The sequence below is a fragment of the Ahaetulla prasina genome, chromosome 1, assembly GCF_028640845.1.
Source record: "Ahaetulla prasina isolate Xishuangbanna chromosome 1, ASM2864084v1, whole genome shotgun sequence".
NCBI lineage: Eukaryota > Metazoa > Chordata > Lepidosauria > Squamata > Colubridae > Ahaetulla > Ahaetulla prasina.
Window position 1 is genome coordinate 233639610 of NC_080539.1, and position 24936 is coordinate 233664545.

General features: G+C 36.8%; 1 protein-coding gene across 9 annotated transcripts in view; it reads left to right on the top strand.

The window, feature by feature from the left end:
• GTDC1 (glycosyltransferase like domain containing 1) overlaps positions 1–24936 on the top strand; it is a 283243-nt gene that overhangs the window by 72216 nt on the left and 186091 nt on the right. For 8 of the 9 annotated variants that reach the window (XM_058193541.1, XM_058193532.1, XM_058193524.1 and 5 more), the window contains one exon: positions 21765–21975. In XM_058193541.1, coding sequence (XP_058049524.1) covers positions 21797–21975 — 179 coding nt within the window. In that variant the 5' untranslated portion in view covers positions 21765–21796. Of the gene's footprint in view, positions 1–13780; positions 13888–21764; positions 21976–24936 lie in introns of those variants that run through there. The other variant, XM_058193558.1, reaches the window with a different exon arrangement.

Sequence of the window (24936 nt, forward strand, 5' to 3'; positions counted from 1 at the left end):
CCCAAATCAACCAACAGACTTGCAGCTGCTTCTGAACTGTTGCGTGGACCATCTTATTCCATGATACTTATTTTTTGTTCCTAAATTGCTACCACGATTTACTCATTTTTATGAAGCATTATAAACATCTATATACCAGGTATTGAATGTATAAAATTGCAGTCATTTATAAGACACTTGCAAAACTATCCTCATATGTCACTGGAACTTTCATAGATGAAAATAAGCTTATGAAGAGTAAATGTTCCAATTTTCTTCCTGTTCTCCTGTTATTTTAACCCATGTAAAAAAATATTAATTGCTACCATGGATATTAGAGATTGAGAAACACATGACAGCTGCAGATTGTTTTTCATGTTAAGCAAAGGAACACATATCATCAGGTTTTTTTTCATAGAAATTGAGTAACCTATATTTTAAAAGAACACCTGTTAAGCATGAAAAGTGAGAAACAAGAGAAACACAATTTGCCTGCTTGTTTCAAATGTTTGAGCTTTTCAAAGGTGTACACTCTGTTGTTTTACTACATCATGTGTCAACAATGTACATATGGCTAGAATATATTGATACGGACATGCCACTATGGATATGTCAGAAACTATTATCCTGTGGAAACTACGGAAAACTAGAACTAACAGGTATTAATTGCAGCTACCTAGATTTCACTTTAATATAAGGAAAAGCTTTCTAGCTGTAAGAACTATACAAGATGCCTTCAACCACTGGAGGTTTCAGAAGAGGCTAGAAAGCACCTCTCGAAGGTAGTTTAATTGATTTTCATGCCTATTGTAGAATTTTAGATTACTTATGATCCCTTCCAACTTTAGAATTCTATGATTTCATGTTAAAAGAACACACTCGTGGCCTATAGGGATTAAAGTCAGTGCAAATCAGATACCCAGGGGAAAAAAAAATCTAAATCTTACTTTTAAAGAGGCATTATACAGTAAAAGGATTTTTATGGGATGTTTTTATACTAGGTTATGGCTTGCTAATTAGAGTTTTCTAAGTAAAACTATCATTTTTTAAAATTTATGATATGAAGGATATACTGAGAGTTCATAGGGAGAGAGACTCTAGAATTTCTGGATGAATTTTGTCTCTGGAAAAGGTTAGGATGGAATGTCTAATAAACCCTGGGAAAGCCGGGAAGAAACCAGGACTGCTGAAAAAGAGACATGACAGCCAGTAGTGGGTTTCAAGTTAGTTTGCTACCAGTTTGCTTGTGCTCGCGCGTGCACTTGTGTGTGTGTGTGACTCTTCTGCACATGTGCATAAGCATCTGTATGGGTGGATGGAGCCTGCCACCAGTTTGCCCGATCTGCCCAATCCGGGGTGAACCGGTAGCAACAAAGTGGTAGTAACCACTGTAACTACATCGCAAAAAAGGTTTTAAAAGTTGTAAACTTAATCTTGCGTAGCTTCTTCTCCAAAAACACTACACTACTAACCAGAGCATATAAAAATTTGCTAGACCAATTCTTGAATACAGCTCGACTGTTTGGAACCCATACCACATTTCTGACATCAATACAATTGAATGTGTCCAGAAATATTTTACAAGAAGAGTTCTCCACTCCTCTGAATACAACAAAATACCTTATGCCACCAGACTTGAAATCCTGGGTTTAGAAAATTTAGAACTACGCCGCCTTCGATATGACCTGCTTATAGAATCATCTATTACAATGTCCTTCCTGTTGAAGACTACTTCAGCTTCAGTTACAACAATACACGAACACACAGTAGATTTAAGCTTAATATTAACCGCTCCAATCTTGATTGCAGAAAATATGACTTCAGTAACAGAGTTGTTAATGCTTGGAATACACTACCTGACTCTGTGGTCTCTTCCCAAAATCCCCAAAGCTTCAACCAAAAACTATCTACCATTGACCTCACCCCATTTCTAAGAGGTCTGTAAGGGGCGTGCATAAGAGCACAAACGTGCCTACCGTTCCTGTCCTATTGTTTCCTTTTGTTATATCCAGTTAATATAGTTATTACATACTCATACTCATATATATGCTTATATATTGTATAATTATTTCATGCTTATGCTTATATATACTGTGTGACAAAATAAACAAACAAACAAACAAACAAACAAACCCACCACTGATGTCAGCCCAGAGAAGGGGGAAGCTTTAGACTTAATTACCTTAGGTTTAAGCTGAACTGGAGAATTGCTTTGACGAGTTCTATTACATTGCCCTACTGGCAATAAGGATCTTTCCAGAAAGCCAAGGGGTTCTTGTTTGTTGAGTTTGGCAGCATCATCCATAAGAGGTTTCTCAGCAAATGTTAAAAGTCTGTCTTGATTATACAAAAATGAAATTGTGCAAGATAGAATGCGGTTGAAACATTTGGTTGTACATTTTTATATTGGACAATGCTCATTTTCACTCAAATCTGCTTTAAATTGTCTTGTAAGTGGTCTGTGAGTTCGTTTCAATAACTATAATAAAAGTCACACTCCAGGCAAATAAAATGAATGGTTAAGAAAATACGATGATGCCTTATGTTTTGTCCACTAGCCTAATTAATCTAAAATGGCCCTTTCTCGATTGACCACAGTTCCCCAGAAACTCAGGCTAAATTCCTTCCACACTCATTAGCTAAAATTGCTAGCGATTGAATGAGGGCCACAGCAGATTCACAGCATGTACTCCGTTAGGGAATCTTGGCTTGTTGGGGCTGTTTTGAAAGATAAGTGGAAACCAAGTCAGTTCAACCATAAAGACGTGATAATAAAATATAGTACATTGAAAGAAATAGTTTTAATGAAGGCTACTGGTGAATGATGCACTACAAGTAGTCCTCAACTTACAATTATACGTTTAGGGATAACAGCACTGAAAAAAATGCTTTATAATTGTTTTTCACACATACAACCATTGCAACATCCCCATGGTCAAGTGATTAAAATTTGGATGCTTGGCAACTGGCTTATATTTACCATTGTTGCAATGTCCCAGAGTCATGTGATCCCCTTTTGCAACCTTCTGATAAACAAAGTCAATGGGGAAGCCAGATTCAGTTAACAACTGTAATACTAACTTAATAACTGCAGTGATTCACTTAACAAATGTGACAAGAAGGGTCGCAAAATGGAGCAAAACTCATTGAACAACTGTTTTGCTTGGCAATGGAAATTTTGGCCTCAATTGTGATCGTAAGTTGACCACTATTTATAAAGAGCTGGTAGTGAGAATAAAAGAATGAAAAGAAGGATCTTCATTAGAAACATCGATCAGTGATGAGATTGCTGGAAATTATTGTTTCCTTATCTTTTTTTTCTTTTTCTTGTACACTATTATTATGCTATCTACCATGCTTGATCATTGGAAGAATTGTTATTGTGAAGTGTAAAATAGAATAGAATAGAATTTTTTATTGGCCAAGTGTGATTGGACACACAAAGAATTTGTCTTGGTGCATATGCTCTCAGTGTACATAAAAGAAAAGATACCTTCATCAAGGTACAACATTTACAACACAAATGATGGTCAATATATCAATATAAATCATAAGGATTGCCAGCAACAAAGTTACAGTCATACAGTCATAAGTGGAAAGAGATTGGTGATGGGAACTATGAGAAGATTAATAGTAGTGCAGATTTAGTAAATAGTTTGCCAGGGTTGAGGGAATTATTTATTTAGCAGAGTGATGGCCTTCGGGAAAAAACTGTTCTTGTGTCTAGTTGTTCTGGTGTGCAGTGCTCTATAGCGTCGTTTTGAGGGTAGGAGTTGAAACAGTGTATGTCCTGGATGTGAGGCATCTGTAAATATTTTCACGGCCCTCTTCTTGATTCATGCAGTATACAGGTCCTCAGTGGAAGGCAGGTTGGTAGCAATTATTTTTTCTGCAGTTCTAATTATCCTCTGAAGTCTGTGTTTTTCTTGTTGGGTTGCAGAACCAAACCAGACAGTTATAGAGGTGCAAATGACAGACTCAATAATTCCTCTGTAGAATTGAATCAGCAGCTCCTTGGGTAGTTTGAGCTTACTGAGTTGGTGCAGAAAGAACATTCTTTGTTGTCCTTTTTTGATGATGTTTTTGATGTTAGCTGTCCATTTTAGATCTTGCGATATGATAGAACCCAGAAATTTGAAGGTTTCTACTGTTGATACTGTGTTGTCTAGTATTGTGAGAGGTGGAAGTATGGAAGGGTTTCTCCTAAAGTCTACCACCATTTCTACGGTTTTGAGTGTGTTCAATTCCAGATTGTTTTGGTTGCACCACAAGGCTAGTCGTTCGACCTTTCGTCTATATGCGGATTCATCATTGTGTTGAATGAGACCAATCACTGTTGTGTCATCTGTGAACTTCAGTAGCTTAACAGATCGTTGGAGATGTAGTCATTGGTATACAGAGAGAAGAGAAGTGGGGAGAGCACACAGCCTTGGGGGGGCCCTGTGCTAATTGTACAGGTATTTGATGTGATCTTGCTTAGCTTCACCTGCTGCTTCCTGTTTGTTAAGAAGCTTGTGATCCACTTACAAGTCTGTTCCGGTATCGGTAGCTGGTTTAGCTTAGTTAGAAGAGTGTCTGGAATGCTGGTATTGAATGCTGAACTAAAGTCTACAAAGAGGACCCTTGCATAGGTCTTTGGAGACTCAAAATGTTAACATATTAACAGTATCATCTGTTGATCTATTTGCTCGGTATGCAAATTGCAAGGGGTCTAACAGCGGATCCGTGATGGTTTTCAAGTAGGAAAGCACTAGCCTTTCAAAAGTTTTCATGACTACAGATGTTAAAGCAACTGGTCTGTAGTCATTCAGTTCCTTGATGGTGGGCTTCTTCGGCACTGGGATGATGGTATGCATTTGAAGCAAGAAGGAACATAGCACATCTCTAGTGATTTATTGAAAATATGGGTGAAGATGGGGGCCAATTGGTCAGCACAGACTTTTAAGCAAGAAGGAGTTATCTTGTCTGGGCCTGGAGCTTTTCCTGGCTTTTGTCTGTGAAATAGGTCCTGCACTTCCTTTTCTGTGATCACTAGGGGTTGTGAACCCAATGAAATGGGGTCAGTTGTAGGAGGCTTGGCTGTTGTTGATGTGTCTGAGATGGGGGTTGTGGAGATAGGTGGCTGTAGTTTCCTTTCAAACCTGCAGTAAAACTCATTCAGGTCATCTGCCAGTTGTTGATTACCTTCAGCCTGGGAAGGAGGTTTGCCATAGCCGGTGATATTTTTAAGAGTTTTCCACATGTTTGCTGGTTCATTTGCTGAAAACTGATTCTTTAGCTTTTCAGAGTAGCTTCTTTTGCTGCTCTGATCTCCCTTGTTAGTACATTTCTGGCCTGATTGTACAGCATTTTATCACCTTTTCTGTAGGCTTCCTCTTTGGAATGTCGTAGCTGCTTAAGTTTAGGTGTGAACCAAGGTTTGTTGTTACTGTATATTTGCAAGTTCCTTGTAGGTACACATAGGTCTTCACAGAAGCTGACATATGATGTTACAGTATCTGTGAGTTCATCCAGGTCTGCAGAGGTATCTTCAAAAATATTCCAATCAGTGCAGTCAAAGCATGCCTGTAGCTTTAATTTTGACTCCTCTGTCCAGGTCTTCACTGATTTAATTTTTGGTTTTGTGGTTTTAAGTCTTTGCCTGTAAGCAGGTACAAGGTGAATCATGCAATGATCAGAGTGTCCTACAGCTGCACGTGGTAAAGACCGATAAGCATCTTTTAGTGTTGTGTAGCAATGGTCTAGAGTATTCTTGCCTCTGGTGGGACAATTGACATGCTGAAAGTATTTTGGTAGCTCTTTCCTTAATTTTGCTTTGTTTAGATCTCCCAAAACAATGGCCAGTGAATCAGGGTGTTTGGCTTCAGCCTCAATTATTTGGTCAGCTAGAGTTCATAATGCCTTGTTTACACAGATTTGTGGTGGGACATAAACAGCAATTAGAAGAAATGAGGAAAATTCACGAGGCAAATAGTATGGTTTGCAGTTGATAATTAAAGTCTCTAAATTGTTGTCACAGAATTTGTAAATTAGTTTAAAATCTTGACACCAGTTGTTGTTAATATATAGGCATAAGCCTCCTCCTTCTTTTTACCAGATGTTTCTGTAATCCTGTCTGATCGTTCAATCTGAAACCCTGGAATGTTCAGGTTGCTATCTTCAATTGATTCATTTAACCAGATTTCAGAGAAGCATAGGACTGCTGAATTACGAAAATCAGAATAGTATTTGTTTAAGAGGAGTATTTCATCCATCTTATTTGCAAGTGAGCATATATTTATTAGGAAAATTGAAGGCAGAGGAGTTTTAATGCGATTTCTTAATCTGTTTAAGATCCCAGATCCTTTTCCTCTCTTCCTTTGCTTCCGTCGTTTGGTTTTTTTAGTAATCCATGGCTCCGTGGGAATTGCCTCCTCCTGTGTTAGAATCTCCTCCGTGTTTGTAAAGACAGGCGGGGGTGAGATTAAAGAAAGCTGCTCCTTAAAGAAATGTTCTTTAATTTTTAGCAGATGGTCTCGTGAGTAGGAAATCCGTAGTGAGTCACAGAGAACAATTAGAAATAAAAAAACCATTAGAGAGCATTTCACCGAGGCAGCCTTCGTCGGCGCCATCTTGCATGAAAAGCCATCTTGCATGAAAAGTGTATTGGGTGGTATTAAAAGAACAAAGAGAGTTTTGACTTACAGTCACAATTGGAATCAGAACATCAAAGCAAGGCGATCAATAAGTAAATCTATAATTCAGTTTTTAATAATATTTATAATTTGCCTTCCTAATTTGCCTTTAACCAAGCAACATTTTCCCCGGAAGAGTCTAATATTTGAAAATATGTCAATGTGATAGAGAAAGTAAAGAATAATGGTTGCTTGGCAGCTTTTAGTTTTTAAAAGATATTAATTACCCTTAATTGTTTTCATACAGAAGTATTTAATAGTTGCCTATCTCAAAGGGATAATGTGAATTTTTTTTTAATACAATGGATGTAATATTCCTTCATGTTGTATAAAAATAGATAAACTATTATAAGACAATGAAGGGTAAAAACATACTATAATAGTTAAAGAATGCAACAGAAATGTCTGATTTGTTATTCATTTCAAACTGAAGTGGTTCATAGCCAATGAGTTAATATCTATGGAGACATTTTGCACATTTTTCCTATTCAGAAATAGCAAGATAAGAAGGATTTCATTCAGAAGGTGTTTTATGTTTAAAGTGCAACAGTGGATCAATATTTTTCTATAACCTTAACAATACTACAAATTCCCTCTTGGGTAACCATAAAACAAGACATTTTTCTATACCTAAGTCTTACATGTCATTTTTCATACTGCCAAAGCACTAATGTTAGGATGAAGTGCTTTGGGATAATAAGTTAACAACTTAAGGTCAGTCAAAGATATATCAAATAGTTATGTCTGAGATACTTTTTTCTTCTGATCTATCATGTCTGGTTCTCAAATTCTTCCTGGAAGTCCTTGCAGTTTTCTTGGCAAAATTTTTCAGAAGTGGTTTGCCATTATCTCTTTTCTAGAGAAAGCAACTGACCCAAGATCACTATGGTTAAAGTATCCCTATTTTTTGCCTGATGACTTAACCTATAGTAAACTGTCTCCCTATTTTTAGCCTGATGACTTACTGTACTTTTCGGAGTATAAGACACAGTCTCAACCCCCAAAGTGGGTGAAAATTGTGGTGAGTCTTATATACCAAATGTTGCTGAAGCCCCATCCACCCGCTGGTTCCCACCCTTTGGCCATTTTTGGCCTCCATGCATTGCATTTTCAGCCTCCTTATGCCCTGTTTTTCTCCTCCATGCGTCACATTTTCAGCCAGTTCCAGGCGGTGGGAAGCGACGGCGCTCCCCACTGCCTGGAATTGGCTGAAAATGAGACACATAGAGGCCCAAAACAGGACATGCAGAGGCCGAAAATGCGATGCATGGAGGCCAAAAATGCAACATGTGGAGGCAGCGATCAGTGACGATGTGCTATGGTGATCCCCGCAGTCTGGAACAGGTCTAAAATAGAGCTTGCGAAGGCCAAAAATGCAATGCGCGGAGGCCAAAAACACAACGCGTGGAGGTGGTGATGGGCAGCCGATCCCTGCTGCCTAGAACAGCTGATTGGTGGCTATTCTGGGAGGCTGATCAAACTGCCAATCAGCTGTTCATGCTAAATCAGGCTGCGATAGCGTGCTGAAGCTAACCAGGCTGTTCATTGTCTGCTGCAAGGACACTAGCCGGATAAATACTGATGGATAAATACTGATACTGTAGGCAGAGGCAGAATTCTTTTTTTCTTGTTTTCCTCCCCAAAAACTAATGTGCGTCTTATACTCTGAAAAATACGGTAACCTATACTAAACTGGCTCTCATATGAGATATACCCACTGTATAAACCAGTAGTTTCTAAAACTAATGCCTGATTATTCAATTAGACAACACATTACAACCACAAACTTAATAATGCAGGCATTCTCATGTTGCTGGCTGGGCCAAATTATTCAACCTCTTCTTTTTCTTTCTTCTCGCTTTGAAAGTATTATGAATTGTGAATGAGAAAAATTGAACCTTGTCTCACATTTAGAGAGCAGTAAAATTCCTTCCTTCCTTCCTTCCTTCCTTCCTTCCTTCCTTCCTTCCTGCCTGCCTGCCTGCCTGCCTGCCTGCCTGCCTGCCTGCCTTCCTCCCTCCCTTCCTCTTCAAAGAACAGATTATTCAATTCTTTACTCCTACAAAATATGCTTGTAGGCATGATCTTGCTGTTGTAAGTATTAACACATCTCATTTTGTAGGAACAACTAGAAAAAGTGAAAAACCTTCCTTTATGTTGGCTCATCTGTGTAATAAGAACTTGCTGTACTAGCATTGAGCATGTTCCCTACCCCAACTCTTACCATTTTTATTGAATGTCAGGATTACTTTTTATACCCATGGTTTGACATGAACTTCATAGCCATGTATAAAATAACAACTTGAATTTGCTATTTGCAATGAGAATAGCAGGACTTTCCTGCCTGCTTCTCCACATAATGGTAGATATTGGGAATAAGGCAATTTATGGTGTTCAAAACTGAAGTGGTAAACGGAGATTTCCTTTGGTGAGCAGACAGTAGCATGGTGGGAAAAGAAAGTCCAGTCCCTCCACTGCCTGCTTCTAAATATGGATCTAATTTATTATTTTTATTATATGCACATTACGCAGACTGAAAACTAATCTTGCATTAATCAACTGAAATTATTTAAGTGTAACCTTGAATAACACTTCCATGTGCATCAGCATGTGCCTTTGGTTTATTGCTTCTAACTCAAAAGATCACACTTTGGATCTTGGACTTAAAATGAAAGGTATTTTATTTTTAGATGAATTATAGGTAAATTTTTAAAATAATCCCATGTTTAATAATCACTAAATCCCTTGAGTTAAATCCCTTTAATTCCCTAAATCCCTTTGGACATTCTGTCTCATCATACCATACTGTGACAGTACTGTACTGTTAGGTTGTATTTTCGAAGGGCTTTTGGATATACCAGTGCCAGTGGCCAGTACGAGATGCCGCAAGGCACTTGGCAAATATTACAAGGGTCAGCAACATGTCAGCTGTGTTTGTAAATAACCAAAAATGCATGACAGACTCTGCATTGATCCATCCAGAAGCGCACATCTAGGATGAGCTAATGCATAGGATGTAGAGAGTGCTTCAGCACATGTAGCTTTGTGTGGTCTCTTCCTTTTAGTGACTGTAAATAGAGTTTTCAGGAAATTGCATTTATAGCTTGATAAGTTAAAATTATGCATAAATACTTATTTGAATAATATAAGGTAATGCACTTTAAAAATGGTTAAATTTTCCATGCCATATTGCTAAGAAATAAACACCATCCTATATGTAAGAAATATATCAAATCAAGTTGGAGAGAGGCAAATTCAAAGGATGAACCATGTTTTTATGCAGGGGGTTGTTGTCCCTTTCCTCCCAACTAGGAAGTAGTGAATGATGGTGCATAATTACAGTTCTTTCAAAGTATCTTTATTGGAAGATTCAAGTGCCAGAACATTTTTGACATGTTTCTTTTCTCTAATTGGTTGCTTCTAAAGATCGTGTTCTAATATTATCACTTTTAGTCATAGCTTATCAATACAATAAGCTTGGTTTACATAATTAGTAGAAATGGAATGTATTAAGAATATGGTTGTTTATAAATTGAATGTACTTTGACACGGTGCTGTGCTTGACTATTTATTTATATTTATATTTATTTATATTTATATTTCTCATTTTTATACTACCCATCCCTTTCAACGAGGGACTTTGAGAGTGTACAATAAAACATTGAAATATGAATATATATTCATATATATGTAGTAGAATATGCCCATATATATATATGCAGGTTTTGGTATGTTCAGGTCTTTTCCCGTGTAAGATTGAAAGTATTTAGGCAATGTTTCAATGAGATATCACTCATCATCTTCAGGCTTTGGCTTTGTTCTTATGTGAAAATATATATATATATATGCTTAGTAGAATAAAATTTTAATTATTTCAGTTCCGGAGCTCGCAGAATGTCTGTTTTTTATTTTACAAATATTCCTGGAACTCGTATTTTTAGAATAGTTTGTTTATACACACACACACACACACACACACACACACACACACACACACACACACTGAGTTAAATTGTTTTTAAAAATATTTAAAAAATTAAGGAGGCAAGAATAATTAACCCTGTTAAAGTTGATCAAAAACAGGAAAGGCTATTACTATGTTGCTATTTAATTATTGTGAAATAATAATTATTATATGTATATGTGTATTCGTATAATGTTATTTAATTATTGTAAGCTTTTCTTAGAATGTTGTATATAGAACAGCATTATATAAATGTATTCCATAAATATATAAGGAATGAAAATCAGTTATTTTTGTGTGAAATTTAATGTAGTAAATCCAGCTTCTCAACATTTATTTCAAAGTTATTTTATAACTTTACACCAAGTTTTTATAACTCCCAAAATTTGGATTTTATTTGTGTTTGCAGTGTTTTCCGTTGATGGATAGGATTGTACAATTCATTTTTTTCATATTAGTAACATTGTTGATGTATAACATGTCAGTTGGTCTATGTAATGTAACTGTAAATAAGGGGTTCGACTCAGATGGAATTTTTCAATTTCTGAAGCTCTGGAATGAACTTTAAGATATTAGTCGTTTTTTTAAAAGATTCCTGAAGCAGCAAACATGAGGCAAATGGTGCTCTCAGGGTGGAGCGGTATCTAATTTACCATACCATGGAATTAGAAGTAGAGCTGGGAAATGCACAGTGTATATGAAAAGTTCTGCTAAAGGCACGTTCTGGAATTATTGTCACAGAGAATAGCATTCTCTGTCTCTGCTTTTGGTCTGGTAATACTTTTTTTCTTGCACAAAACAGAAATTGGAATGAGTTCCTCAGTACTGAGTTCCAGTTAGGGTTAATTCTTAATAGAAGATTGCCAGAAAGTAATAGTGAAAGTTTTCAGTGCCTAGAGGTCAAACTCCATTCTAAATAGAGTCTGGGTGTAGAGGTTAGGAACTATTGATCTACTTTGCAGATTGTTAACTGGAGGCATTTTAGTTCTAACAACTGCCTTTGTTAGGATTGATGAAATACTTGAGGCTTTTTTGTTCTTCTTTAATTGTCCAAGAATGTGAATAGGCATCCAGAGAGATTATTACATGTTAAATCGGGGTCAACAATGTTAACTAGAGCAAAAGGATTTTTTATTGAATGTGTATTGTTTATTTGTTGCTGGAATATATTGCTAGATAATCAAATTAACAAACCGGTTTTAATAAATTAGCAGTATTGCCTAAGTTGTTTTTGGCCTTTCCTCTGTTGCTTATGCATAGGACAACGACAAATACTGCCAATATTACATTCATAAAGAAGGCAAGCTGTTGTCCGCGCTGCACTCGTAGCTACTAGCGTTGACTATAAAATCATGGTCAATCAGCTTGTAATATTCCAGAATGCTAAAGACTTTGGGGTAAGTTCTGATAGGTCTACAGCTGTTTATTATATCTCTGCCAACCTCAGCAACCTGAACCATTTTTTCAAAAAAAAAAAAAGTGATTTTTCTGTATAGTCCAAGTAAATACAGTAGAAATATTAAATCTCAGGTTACTGAGGCAGACCCACCCTTCTGTAACCTAAAAAGGCCATTTTGTGAATTTAAAGATAACGTTGGCATTTCACATACTGGAAATAAATACAAAGTGTAAATAACGCCAGCCAGTTGAAGAATATTATTTTGCCTTAGAAACTGTTAAGGTGATCTTCCAAATTTGATTGGTATAACTAGTTAAAATGATAACATAGTAATTGTTTTCGTTTGCTTTGAAATATTTCACTTCAAAAAGTCAGCCAATTAAAATTAACACTTTTTGTGAGGTTTCTGAAGATGAAGGGTATAGAATTTTTGTTTATTTTAAAATAAGGTTGAATTAATCTGGAGTTATAGCCTCTGTGTCCATGACCTTCATTTAATCTGGCCTATTCTTGTAGAAGTAGCCATTCTTTATTAAGAAGGGCTTTCTTTGAGGTAATTGCGCACTGGATTAGGTTGAGAGTTCCGTTTTATTGGTTTTAATATGGATAATTTGTTGTGTGTATTAAATTCTTTAATTTAAAAGAGTTGAGCATTCTTGGATTGTGCCCTCTTTATAACAATAATTAGCAATATCTTAATTGGGCAGATGTTAAGATCTAGTGGAAATATTGCAAAACGCAGATTGGTTCCAAAATGAATATGAGGCTATTATGACTAGGCTGATTCTTTTTCTATAATAGGGAAGTAGTTACTAATAACATCTTCTCCTGTCATGTTTAAAATATCTCAGGGTGGTTAGGGAACTAATAGGTGTGGTAATGGGAGATGTAACACTATTTTTAATCAAACCTCTTTCATCCAGTTAAATCTAATGTGAGCTGCTGAGGTCATAGAAATTGATAATCTTGCACTCTTACGACTTGAAAACAAGATTCTTTGACACTTATGCTTTATTTTATACTGAATAATTTATATTAATATTGGACATAAGAAATACAGAACTAAACTATGCTATTCTAAAATGAATATCCTGTTTGGTTTGAATCCTGATCGAGTAAGATAATCAGACCATTTCATTAAATGAGGTCCTCACTTAACAACCCAAGTCATCCTGAATTTAGAAAAAGCAGCTGGGTCTGCCAGGATTGCTATTGTGAAGCAATGGGACATAGGGTGACATCCTTTACCTTGGGAAGGTGGATTAGGGCTTGTATTACTAAGGCCTGCAAGGCCCAGGCCTTGCCCATTCCCCAACGTATCACCGTCCACTCCACCAGGAGTGCGGCCATCTCGGCCACATGGACTACGCAGGCTCCCTTGGAGGAGGTGTGTTGGGCCGCCACCTAGTCATCCCCTTCACCAGTTATCCACCATTATAAACTTGACGTTTACGCCTCTGCGGAGGTGGCTTTTGGGTGGGAGGTGCTCCAACGGTACATACCGGGCAGGGGACTCCGGACTGGTCGGCTCCCTCCGATTAGGACACATGGCTTTGACATGTCCCATTCCTGGCTGCCAGTCCCACCTTTATAGAGAAGGGGCAATGGCCCTACCTGAGCGCCCTTTCTCGGGATGGTGGGACCAGCAGCCAGCTCCTCCCTGCAGGCCTTCGGTCCTGGACTCTGGGGACGGGCATAACCTTGTCTTTACAGCTCAGTATGTCAGTCTGCAGCATCATTCTCGTCAAAAAGCTGGGAAGCAACAGGAAGAGGAGGAGTTTAACAGCTTGCAGACTCAGTCCTATTGGATAACCGACAGAGTAAACCCATTCCTGGCTGCCAGTCCCACTGTCCTGAGAAAGGATACTCAGGTAGGACCAATGCCCCTTCTAAAACGAATATCCTGTTTGGTTTGAATCCTGTCCAGGTAAGATAATCAGACTATTTTATTAAATGAGGTCCTCACTTAACAACCCAAGTCATCCTGAATTTACAAAAGCAACTGGGTCTGCCAGGATTGCTATAGTGAAGCAATGTGATGTCACACTTTATGACCACATTGTTTAGTAAAATAAATTCCAGTTCCATTTGCTGTTGTAACTCAAGAATTACCTGTACCACTTTTTTTTCTTTCAAAACCCTGCAATTTATAACTGCAGCATTAAACCAGAGTTATAAGCAGTTTGTATTGGACATTTTCAGTGACAGTATATAATTAATAGCTGCAGATAGAAAACATTTTTTTAAAGGCAGTGTACCATTGGTCAGATCATGCTGGAGAAAGTTATTTATGTGGTTACTAAGTGTCAATACTAACTTGATAGCACATAAAAAGCCCAAATGTAGATTTACATGTGTGTGCAAATGCCAACAGAAATGCTTTGGCTAACCCAATCCTGTAATTTAAAAACAGCTTGATTTACAGCAAGAAGTTATGAAAACTGTTGGTATATGCATAGTTAAAAAAGAAGCTGAGATATACAGGTTTATAATGTAGCTATTCTGCATGTGAATTAGTAATCTTCTTTTAAGGATTTATACCATTGTTCCTTCCATTCCAAAGATTTTAGAGCATATCACTGTTTAAATATGTAAAACTCCAAAAGGCTTGTGCTGAAAGTATTTTATGGATTAATTGTCTCCGGGAGATTTTTTTAATATCATAAATTTCAATTTTCAGTTTGTCATTCAACAATTGAATATATTTGTGTTTGCAAAGATCACATGGGTTCTTTATCATTCTACAAAATGTTTAATCTGTGTGGGGATGTGTTGTCTTCAGTATTGTGTTTATCTTATAAAATACACCGTATTCATACAATTAAGAGTTTTCTGTCCTGAAAATATGCAAGCTGTGAGCATATTCAGTGTTCCTCTGTCTCCTAACTACCATTTTTTGTTAGGTGACGTTCTTTAGAATGATAAAGGCAGTTTTTAAAATATTTTGAATGAAGTGCAATCATGGCTATCTATCCTATCTACCTATATTCCTTTATCCTGGGAGGAAAACAAAGTTTTGCTTTTAAATCAAAGCACACATTAAACTTAGCTTACTTGGGCTGATATTCAAATATGAACTCTTTTGACAACCTGATTCCACATGACTGTCCTCAAAAATAGCATGATGACATGAATTGCAGAGGTTTCTTATTTTACACTACTGGCTATGTAATAGGAGGGAAATATATCGTTACTAATCCTTTGCATGCAAATTTTTGATAAAAAATACTAATAAAGGAAAAGTATTTAAGAACCTGTATTTTTTTTAGAAAGCATTTCAAGAAATTTATGCTGTACTATATTTCAAGCTTTTCAAGCAATACATGCTGTATATCGTACACACTGTAGTGTAAACAGGGGAAAAAAAATCTTACCATTTTAAATAAGTGAGAAACAAAGTTGATAGGGAAGACACACACACTGAAGGGAAAGGGAGACAAAGATTGAATTTATGTTGTCAGTTAAATTGAGTGATGGCTACCCACTTGAATGATCAGGTTCCTGCCTCATAGTGAAAAAGGGAGGAATGTGAATACATTTTACCATCAGTAAATAATGCCTTTTATGCTATGTATGTACGTATTTTGCCATCTGACATTGCTTTTCAGAGAAGAGCTCATAGGAACATTTAATGCAGCATTACTACTGCTGTCCTCAGCACTGTTTACAAATGTGCCGTCTGTTCTTCAGTTGATGGGTGCATTGAATACTTGATGAATTTCAGTCCTGCTAAAGTTTATCTGACTTAGGCATTTTGTAATGACATAAGACAGATAAAGAGTTCCTTGATTCAAGGCTGATTTTTGCCCTAGATTGAGCTACAAGGGTGAAGTTACTTCCTTCAACCAAAGTTTGTATTTATTTAAAGGATGAGTCCAAGGTGTGAGGGCAGGGGCTCAGTATAGAATAACTGTCCTCTAACTGGTGCCCTTCAAATATGTTGGAATTAAAGGCCATAGGTGTTTAAAGGAGGCCTGAAGTACGGGGGCAGAGATTATGTTAATGATTTAAGGTGAATTGTTTTTGTGTCGCTTTTCTACAAATTGATAGGCTCTGCCACCTCCAAGATAACTAGAGGATTGATGAAGCTGCCATATAATTGAATTAGACCTTTGGTTTATTTTGCCCAACAGTGTCCATGCTAGCATTCTTTCAGACATGAGATTTTTTTTAGTTCAAAACATTCATTTGAGAGACCGATTTTTTATACTTTGCCATGCATTTTTGAAGTGTGAACGTGCTACTGCAACTCACCTTGTCAGACTGCATCCCATTAATTGAAGACAATTATCAATAGTATCCAAACCTGATGTCCTTCAGATGTTTTAGATTTCCACTCATCTCCAGCAACATATCCAATGGCAAAAGGATAGTGGAAAAGTACTCTAAACTACTATGGCAACATCTCTTAGGGGTTCAAATGGTCTTTTCTCAATCTGTACAAGAAATAGCCAAGATTTGAATATGCATTTTTCTACTGTAACTTTGTGGCTTTTCCATGCTTCTCTCCCTATTCATAGATACAATTAGGAAGCCTGTTTCATTACTTTATTCAAACCTAAGACATTGAATATCCAAAAAAGGGCATGAAATCAAAAAGATAATTTGCTTGTTCAGTCACATATATATTGAGGTCTACCCATTCATATTTGTATGTGTGGAACTTGGTCATAAATTTGTATATTGTGAACACCCGAAACTGTTTAGAAACACTGATAAAATACATGTTAGCAGCAATTTGCATTTAATATGACAATAAAAAGAATTTTAATACCTCCTCAAAAGATGGGGTTCCCTTCTCCCATTTAATCCAATTACCTAATGTGCAAATTATGTTTATCCTCCTTGTATATAAAACAATAGTGGTTTTATTTTTAAAAATAGTATTTCATAGAATTTTTTTAGAGATGCAGTTGAAGCATTTATTTTTTATTAACTATGTTTTCCAGAATATAAGCATCGTTAAATGAAATTATCTTAGCGGTTATTATATGACTTGTTCTCCCTCTCTTCTCCATCACATTTAATTTGTTTTGTGATAAATCACATTTTTTAAAAAAACATACTGGTTAGGGAAGACATTGGAGGAATACATGTAAACAAATATGATCATATTAATGTCTAAAGTTCCCATTCTGATATGATCATAGGTAGGGAATTTTGCTTCTGACTCTCCCCTTTCTTTCCTAGCATGGCAACGTGTGTTTCAATCAACAAAGGTTGTAATGTGATCCAAATGTTACATGCCTAAATTTCCTTTAGTTAGGGGCTAAAGCTATTGAGCTGAGCATGTCATAGATTTCATGGTAGAATAAGGTTCTTATGTGAAGGCTTTTAACCATTGCAGAAACTATATATTCTGTTCCTATAACTAAAGAACTCCCTAGTGAATAAATATGCATTTAAATATTTAAGTGTTTAAATATTGAATACTCTGAGGTTTGGATGATTATTAAAATAATTTTATTAGAAGAAATTTGAAATTTGACGTGTATCTTTCGTTGTCCTTTTTGTCAGCATCACCTGTTGATTTGACGAAACTGGGCTGACATCTGTGAAAACTACCCTTGATAACGTACATCTAAAAGAACAAGTGTATCTTCTTTAATAAACTCCTGGGAAACTAAATGAGGGTATTGTTTATTTGTTGGTTTGATTTTGTCCTTAATTCTTAAAACATAAAAGAGTTATTTTCCAGCTTATTATTACTTTTGAAGTTCTTGCAAGTTGGAGATGCCAATTAGTATTTGTTTCTATTTACATATTTCAGCGAATGTAGAAATTTCAAATCATGTAGATTGAATTTAATCTTTTATAAAACGTCAAGGTTTTTTTTAATTAAATGATCAAATTTGTTCCAGGAAATTTAAATGAAGGAATTCTGGATGCTACCAGTGAAGTAATTATACATATCAGTTATTTAAAGTCAGAATAATCTATTTTGCTGTGAGGTTATTGGGGGCGGGGGAAGGGCTTTTCATCTGGAAATTTTAGTTATATTTTGTTTTATCTCTAGAGTGTTGGAAACTTGATTTTGACTGAAATATTGGGCAGTAATGTGTGTTCACCAAAATTTCTCAATAACATAATGTAGGAGTGGTGGTAATGCTGATTGAAGATCTCCTAATCAAAAGTAGGAGTCATTTTTGAGGAACTGGAATTAAAAGCAAACTGCTTTCATGGATCAAAACACTGTTACGTTTTTGTTGTTTGCTGAGTTGCTCGCATCTGTTTGAGCATCAGAGTACCATGTATCCTGAGGGGGAAAAACAGTTATGATATAATATAGGCCCGTGAATTTTTCAAGCTACATGGTGATATACTCCTGAGAATGGAATCAAACCATTAGTACATCATGGAGAATTATTGGTTCCAAAGAGACACTCTTGAGAGATCAAATCTTGTAATGAGAAAGTGGCAACGTTGTTCTAGTACTTGGGTTTGTTGTTTTTTTTTGAAATGGCTAAAATACCTGAAATGATTTATACCCAATTGAGCTTTGCATTCCATCTGATAGGGTAAATGTTCTCAAGCCATTTATCATCAGTGGCTTTTCCAGATCTCAAAGGACTACATGGTGTGTATTTACCTTAACTTGGCTAGGTCAAAGGAAATAAAATAAGAAAGCAAGAATAATTTATGATGGTGTGTGATGATAGCAAAAGGTAGAAACCAAACATAATTTTTACGGGTTTTTTTTTTCTGTGCTGCCATTTACTGCTAATAAAATATATATCACGTAACTGTGGGGTTTTCAAAAATATAATAATCAAGATCACTGTGGAAAAATACAAGACTAATCTGTGTGGGTTTATATTACTCCTGAGAACTGATATGGATTGGCAATGGGATGGGGAAATTGACTTCTATCCACTTTTGTGATTAGCCATGCCTAAGGTTGTAAGAACAGGCATCTGGTCTTAAGTGCCCTGGGTGATCTTGAGTTTGCCTTTTAAAAAATAGCTGTGTAACAAAGTGTAATTTGTAGCTGAGGTGGCATTCTAAAGAATGGCCACAGAGTGTGAAGCCTCTGGAAAGATCTTCTTCAAAATTGGGAGGACCTACTTAAGGTTTTGCATGTCTTTATAGATTTATACCCTGTCCTATGACTACTGTAGTTTGTGAATGTGGAACCACTGTTGCAGTTGGTGGTAGTTTTGACCGGGATTGACTATTTTGTACCAAACTGTTTATTTTTATTTCATTAACCATGCACGATGTGTATTTACAATTATTTAGTGGGTATGTTTCAATCTGTCTTTTCTTCAAGGATTCATAGCAGTGTACATTGTTTTTTTTCCCCTTTCTGTCTTCATCCTTCCGAGAATGAATTGGTCTGTGCACATTGACAAGATTACAATTTGTTTATTCGTTCTTTAAAAGTAACAATGCCTCTTAAATACGGTGAGCTGATGCAGTTCATCACCTCTCTCTCTCTCTCTCTCTCTCTCTCTCTCTGTGTGTGTGTGTGTGTGTGTGTGTGCGTGTGTCTGTCTCTCCATCCATCTTCCATTTACCTAGCTATCATTTATCTATTAGTCAATCATACTTGTAAGTTGCCCACTCAGAACAATTTTGAGCATAATATAAAAAAAAAAATCAGTACAATAATCAAAATCATGAAAATGGAAAGGCGAAAAGATGTCCAAACAGAGAGACAGCTGATACGGTAACAGCAGAACTATCCCAATACTGTATCTTAGCTCAGTGCTTAAGCCTGGATTACACTTCTTCATCGCTGCACATCAGGGAATGTACCCATCTGTCATTTGGGAATGGTTGCGTAGATGTTGCATTTATATTTGTGCAAATGTAACATTCTGGCTAGGGGGTGCTCAAACAACAAAGCACAGAACAGGAAGTCGGATCAACAAATCAGCCTGCAGGATGCACACCTCCACACAACCCAGAGTAGGGATTTGGGAGGACTGTGCGTCAGCTCTCTGCAACCTATGCTTACCCATCAGCCCCTTCACAGCATAGGCATGTGGCGATGCCTACATACAGTTGTCGGTAACTCTAAATGAAGCTTAAGGGAAGGGACCTCGTCTAAAGGAAGGCTGATGTAAAAGAGAGCAGGAATGGGCTGTTTGGATCTCTGGGAGCTTTGCTGTTCAGAGGGCAGATTCAATTGCAAGAAGGCACATTTGTTGGGTCTCATCAGATGACATTGTTTAATAGGTGGATATGAAGCATGGCAACTCTTATCAGATTGTACTGGATGTGTAAACACTATAGGTTGATCTCTCATGTAACGAGGCCCTATGCCATTAAGAGCGTCACAGATGACAGCTAACAATTCGAATTGCATCTTGATGCCTACAGATAATTACTGCAGCTTACATGGCAGAAGTATTATATGGACGCATCATGGTATGCCCATAATGGTTTATGTGACTACATTCTGGACCAACTGAAGTTCTTTGAGTGATAGTTAAGAGCAGCCTCATATAGAGCATATTGACATAATCTGTAAATCAGTGGCCTTATGTTGTCCTCTTTCCTCCTCCTCCTGTTACTTTGGAATGCTATATATAGTTGCCTAATGGTTGTTTCTAACTTAGTTTTCTAGTTTTCTTTGACTAGAAGTGTGAACAGTTTCCTTAATGTATAATATTGTTTACTTCCAGCCAGATATAGTAGTGTAGTAATTATCTGCTGGGAAAAAAATATTTTTGGTTGTCTCTAACTTTACAGGCAGATGTTCTACGGATAAATTAATATGTCAGACCCTTATGTTGTTCTGTCATAGTTCCTTTAAATCAGTTTCTTTTATTGAACTGAATATGAAAACTTCTTTTGATTGAATTGTACTTTAAACATTAGATTTATGTGATGTCTTCTGGAGAGCAAAATCTATAAAAACCAAATAAACTGTGTTTTCTGTATGGATACCACTCTCTTTTTTTCTCAGTACGTACACACACACACGCACACACACGCACACACGCACGCATGCATGCATGCACACACACACGCGCGCACACACACATACACACACAGAGTCCTCGAACTTATGACCACAACTGGGACTGGAACTTTCATTGCTAGATGAGGTGGCAATTAAGTGAGACTTTTTTCCCCCCATGGTTGTTAAATGAATCACCACTGTCATTAAATGAATCATGTGTTAATTAGGGGAATCTGGCTTTGCCCATTGACTTTACTGATTGGAAACTAGCTGGGAAGGTTGCAAGTGTCAATCACGTGACACCTCCCCCAGGATGCTGCAGCTGTCGTAAATACATGGTTGCCAAGTGGCTGAATTTTGATCACATGACCTCAGGAACACTGCGATAATTGTAAATGGGAGGACCAATCATAAGTTACTTTTTTTCAGTGCCATCATAAGTTGTAGTCGTCACTAAATGAATGGTCATTAGCCGAGAACTGACTATATGTATATATAAATGGGAAACACTGAGACAAAGTCAAAGCCTAGGCAATTTCAAGCACATTGCATATATGACCAAATTATTAACTGTACCCTAAATTTTAATGAGATCTAACTTTGATTAATAGATATTCTCCTTTTGCCTTGCTTGCAGTTTTAATTAGTCTTTTTAAAATTAAACTTATTAATGAAACAAAAAGATTGAATCCCTTTAAACTGAGCTCCCTGCCTGAATTCTTGTCATGTATTCCTGCTTTTATCATGATCCTGTATGACACCTTTAAAAATGAACTAATTATCATCCAAGTTTTATTTTATTAATATTGATTTGAATTTATGTATTTTATTTTTAAGACTCTCCAACAACTTGGAAAACACGTAAGAGAATGAGTGTGCTGCTAATTGAAGCTTTTTATGGAGGTTCACATAAGCAGCTCATGGACCTTCTCCAAGAAGAAATAAGAAACTGCATCCTTTTTACTCTTCCGGCAAAGAAATGGCACTGGAGGGCAAGGACTGCAGCTCTCTACTTCATGCAGAATGTACCAGTCAGTGCTGATTACAGGTAAAGACAGCTATGAACACCTTTCTAATGCTAAATGTGGAGTTTCAGATTGAGTCGAAACACAATTCAGTAGTTTCTGAGGTCATCCAAAGACAACATCCTGGTTAAAAGATTGACAGGCCTAGTAGTTCCGAGAATGTCTTCAGTTTCAGTCTTAAGGTACTTGATTGGAGAACATTTGGTTAGAAGGAACATAGCAAGATTATGAATAAAATGCAGAATAAAATACAGGAACTTTTGAGCAGAGATGACTGATGGTTGTGCTCTTAGGGCAGGGGTGGTGAACCATGGCCCTTTTATGACTTGCAGACTTCAACTCCCAGAATTCCTGAGCCAGTCATGGACTTAGTAACAGACTTGTTTTTTTATCCAAGCAGCAGAATTTCTTTTAGCCTTCAACATCTAGCTTGGCATCAAAGAAATCACTTTTATCTGAGACATAACAAGCAGTGTAAGGTCAGGTAATATATCGAGAGGACCAAAAGGGAGGATTCCCATATGCCAGTAAAACATGTTTTATTGTTGACCCAATGCATTTTGAAGTTAATCTTTTATTAAGGGAACAGTGTTTGCACTGGTCAATTTTAATTAAATGAAATGCCTTTCTAGAAATAGAAAGTTTTGCTATCCTGCAAAGGTTGTGAAGGGGAGACCTGAGGGAAACTCTAGATCTAGGTCCATCGATCCAAAAAGTGTCTCCAATGACCCTGATAAATACCCTGCTAAGGTATATTTCTGTTGGTGTTGGCCTACACCGATGGATCTCTAAAGATAATCTTTGTAGATGGGTTGGCTCATTTACTAACAATAAAGATTTAAAGACTTACAGCAAAAGAGGCCAGAAAGCAAAAGGAAATGTGATGGAGTTCCTTCTAACCAACCAGATCCCATCTAACAATTCTGTTTGGAATATATCATTACTGGTAGGTCTAAAGCCAGATGAGAATAGATTTGAAGTATCTGTATCTCTTGGAAAACTTCTACATAGGTTTCGTGTTCAAACTATTTCCCCCAGTATACTAAATATTCTCTTAATACTATGTTAGCTCAAAACAAGTCAATGTTAATAAACTGAGAGTTAAGATAAAGCAATCTATTACCCTATTACTTGAATAGGGAAAATAACTTCTATTAGGCAGAATTAGATAGTAGTTTTCAGGCAGCAGATATTGGGGTCAAAATGGGAATAGTAGCAAAACATTTGGAGGACAGTTATATCTGCCATGCTGCTTGCTTGGTTCTGCCTAAAGTAATGCATTGCCTCTATGGTGGTGGCTGCCTCTGTGCCAGTGTTGAAAGAAGATTCATCTATTACTGTATTTTTTGGACTGTAAGATGCACCGTTGTATAAGACGCACCAAGATTTCAAAGAGGTAAGCAAGAAAAAAAATGTTTTTGCCCTCCCCAGACCACAGGAGCACTCTGCAGGCCCCCCAAAGCCTCTGCACACCCTGTTTTTAGCAAAAATGGGAGGCGCGGGGTGGGGCTTCAGGAGGCCAAAAATGGCTGTACTTGGTGTATAAGACACACCAATATTTCCACCCTCTTTTAGGGGGCAGAAAGTGCGTCTTATACTCCAAAAAGTACAGTAAGTGTGATCAGCTGCTCTACATGGAGTATGTCAAAGAAAAAAATTAGTTCTTCTTCTTAAGCAGCAAAATTCCATTGGCTGGTGCTGTGGATGCTTTTCTATGCTTTTCATGTACATTGCTTGGAAGATTTGAGACCCAAGGGATAGACTCATTTTATCCCAGAATGTTGGCTTTTGCCTCTGGTGAGTTCAATTTAGCTTGAAGAGTTACCATTTTTAACTCTTCCTTTAAATAATCAGCCTACCTATGCATGTCCAAAGCATGATTTCTTAACTTAAGGAGACCATCTGTTTCAACTCATGGACTTTTTATATTATGTTTTATGTCTTCATCTCCCATTACTAAATGTTTTCAATTTTTATTTGTAACGTATGTCAGACTTTTCACTTCCCAATAAATCTGGCTGAGAAGAAAATGAAACCTTTTACTATTTAGGACATCTGTGTATGTATTGATTTTTGAAATTTATTTATTAGAACATATTTTATATACTTCTCAGATAAAGACTCCCAGAGTTGCTTCCTAGCTTTATAGTTGCAGCATGGAAAGACACAACTTTGGGAAGGAGAAGGAAAACTCAGATGCTAAGTTCTTAAAAGTTATAGTTCATTCTTTTTGTATCCCTTCCCTTGCATGAAACACAGTCCAATGGTGGTGGTGTTATTTTATTTCCCACAACTCTAGGGAACAATGTGCTTTGCAACAAGTACTACCAGGGAATTATGTCTCAGCAGAGTTTCACTATTATAGCAATAGCACTTAGACTTACTGTATTTTTCGGAGTATAAGACGCACCTTTTCCCCACCTAATAGGGGGTGAAAATTTGGGTGCGTCTTATACACCGAATGTAGCCCTGTCCACTCACTGGCCCCCACACTTTGGCTTCTGCCTCCCAACAATTTATTTCCTTGCAGCAAGCAGCAAGAAGAAACAGCCCATTTCAGCTTCAGCACAGCCTAATTAACACAAGTTGATTGTCCATTGGATCGGCCAACAACTTTCAGCTATTTCAGGCTGCAGGGATTGCCATTGCCTATTGTTGCTTGGGCCTCTGCTGCTTGCTGCAAGGAGGTAAATTGCTGGGAGCAGATTTATTTTTTCTTGTGTTAATCAAGCTATGCTGAAAACAAAAATGAATGTAAAGAAGGCTATTTGCTGTTTGCTGCAATGAGGCAAAATTGCTGGGAAGCAGAGGCAGATTTCTTTTTCTTGTTTTCTTCACCAAAAAAGGTAGGGGGTCTTATAGTCCAGAATAATAATAATAATAATAATAATAATAATAATAATAATAATAATAATAATAATAATAATAATAATAATAATAATAATAATAATAATAATATTTTAATTTATATACCGCCCTTCTCC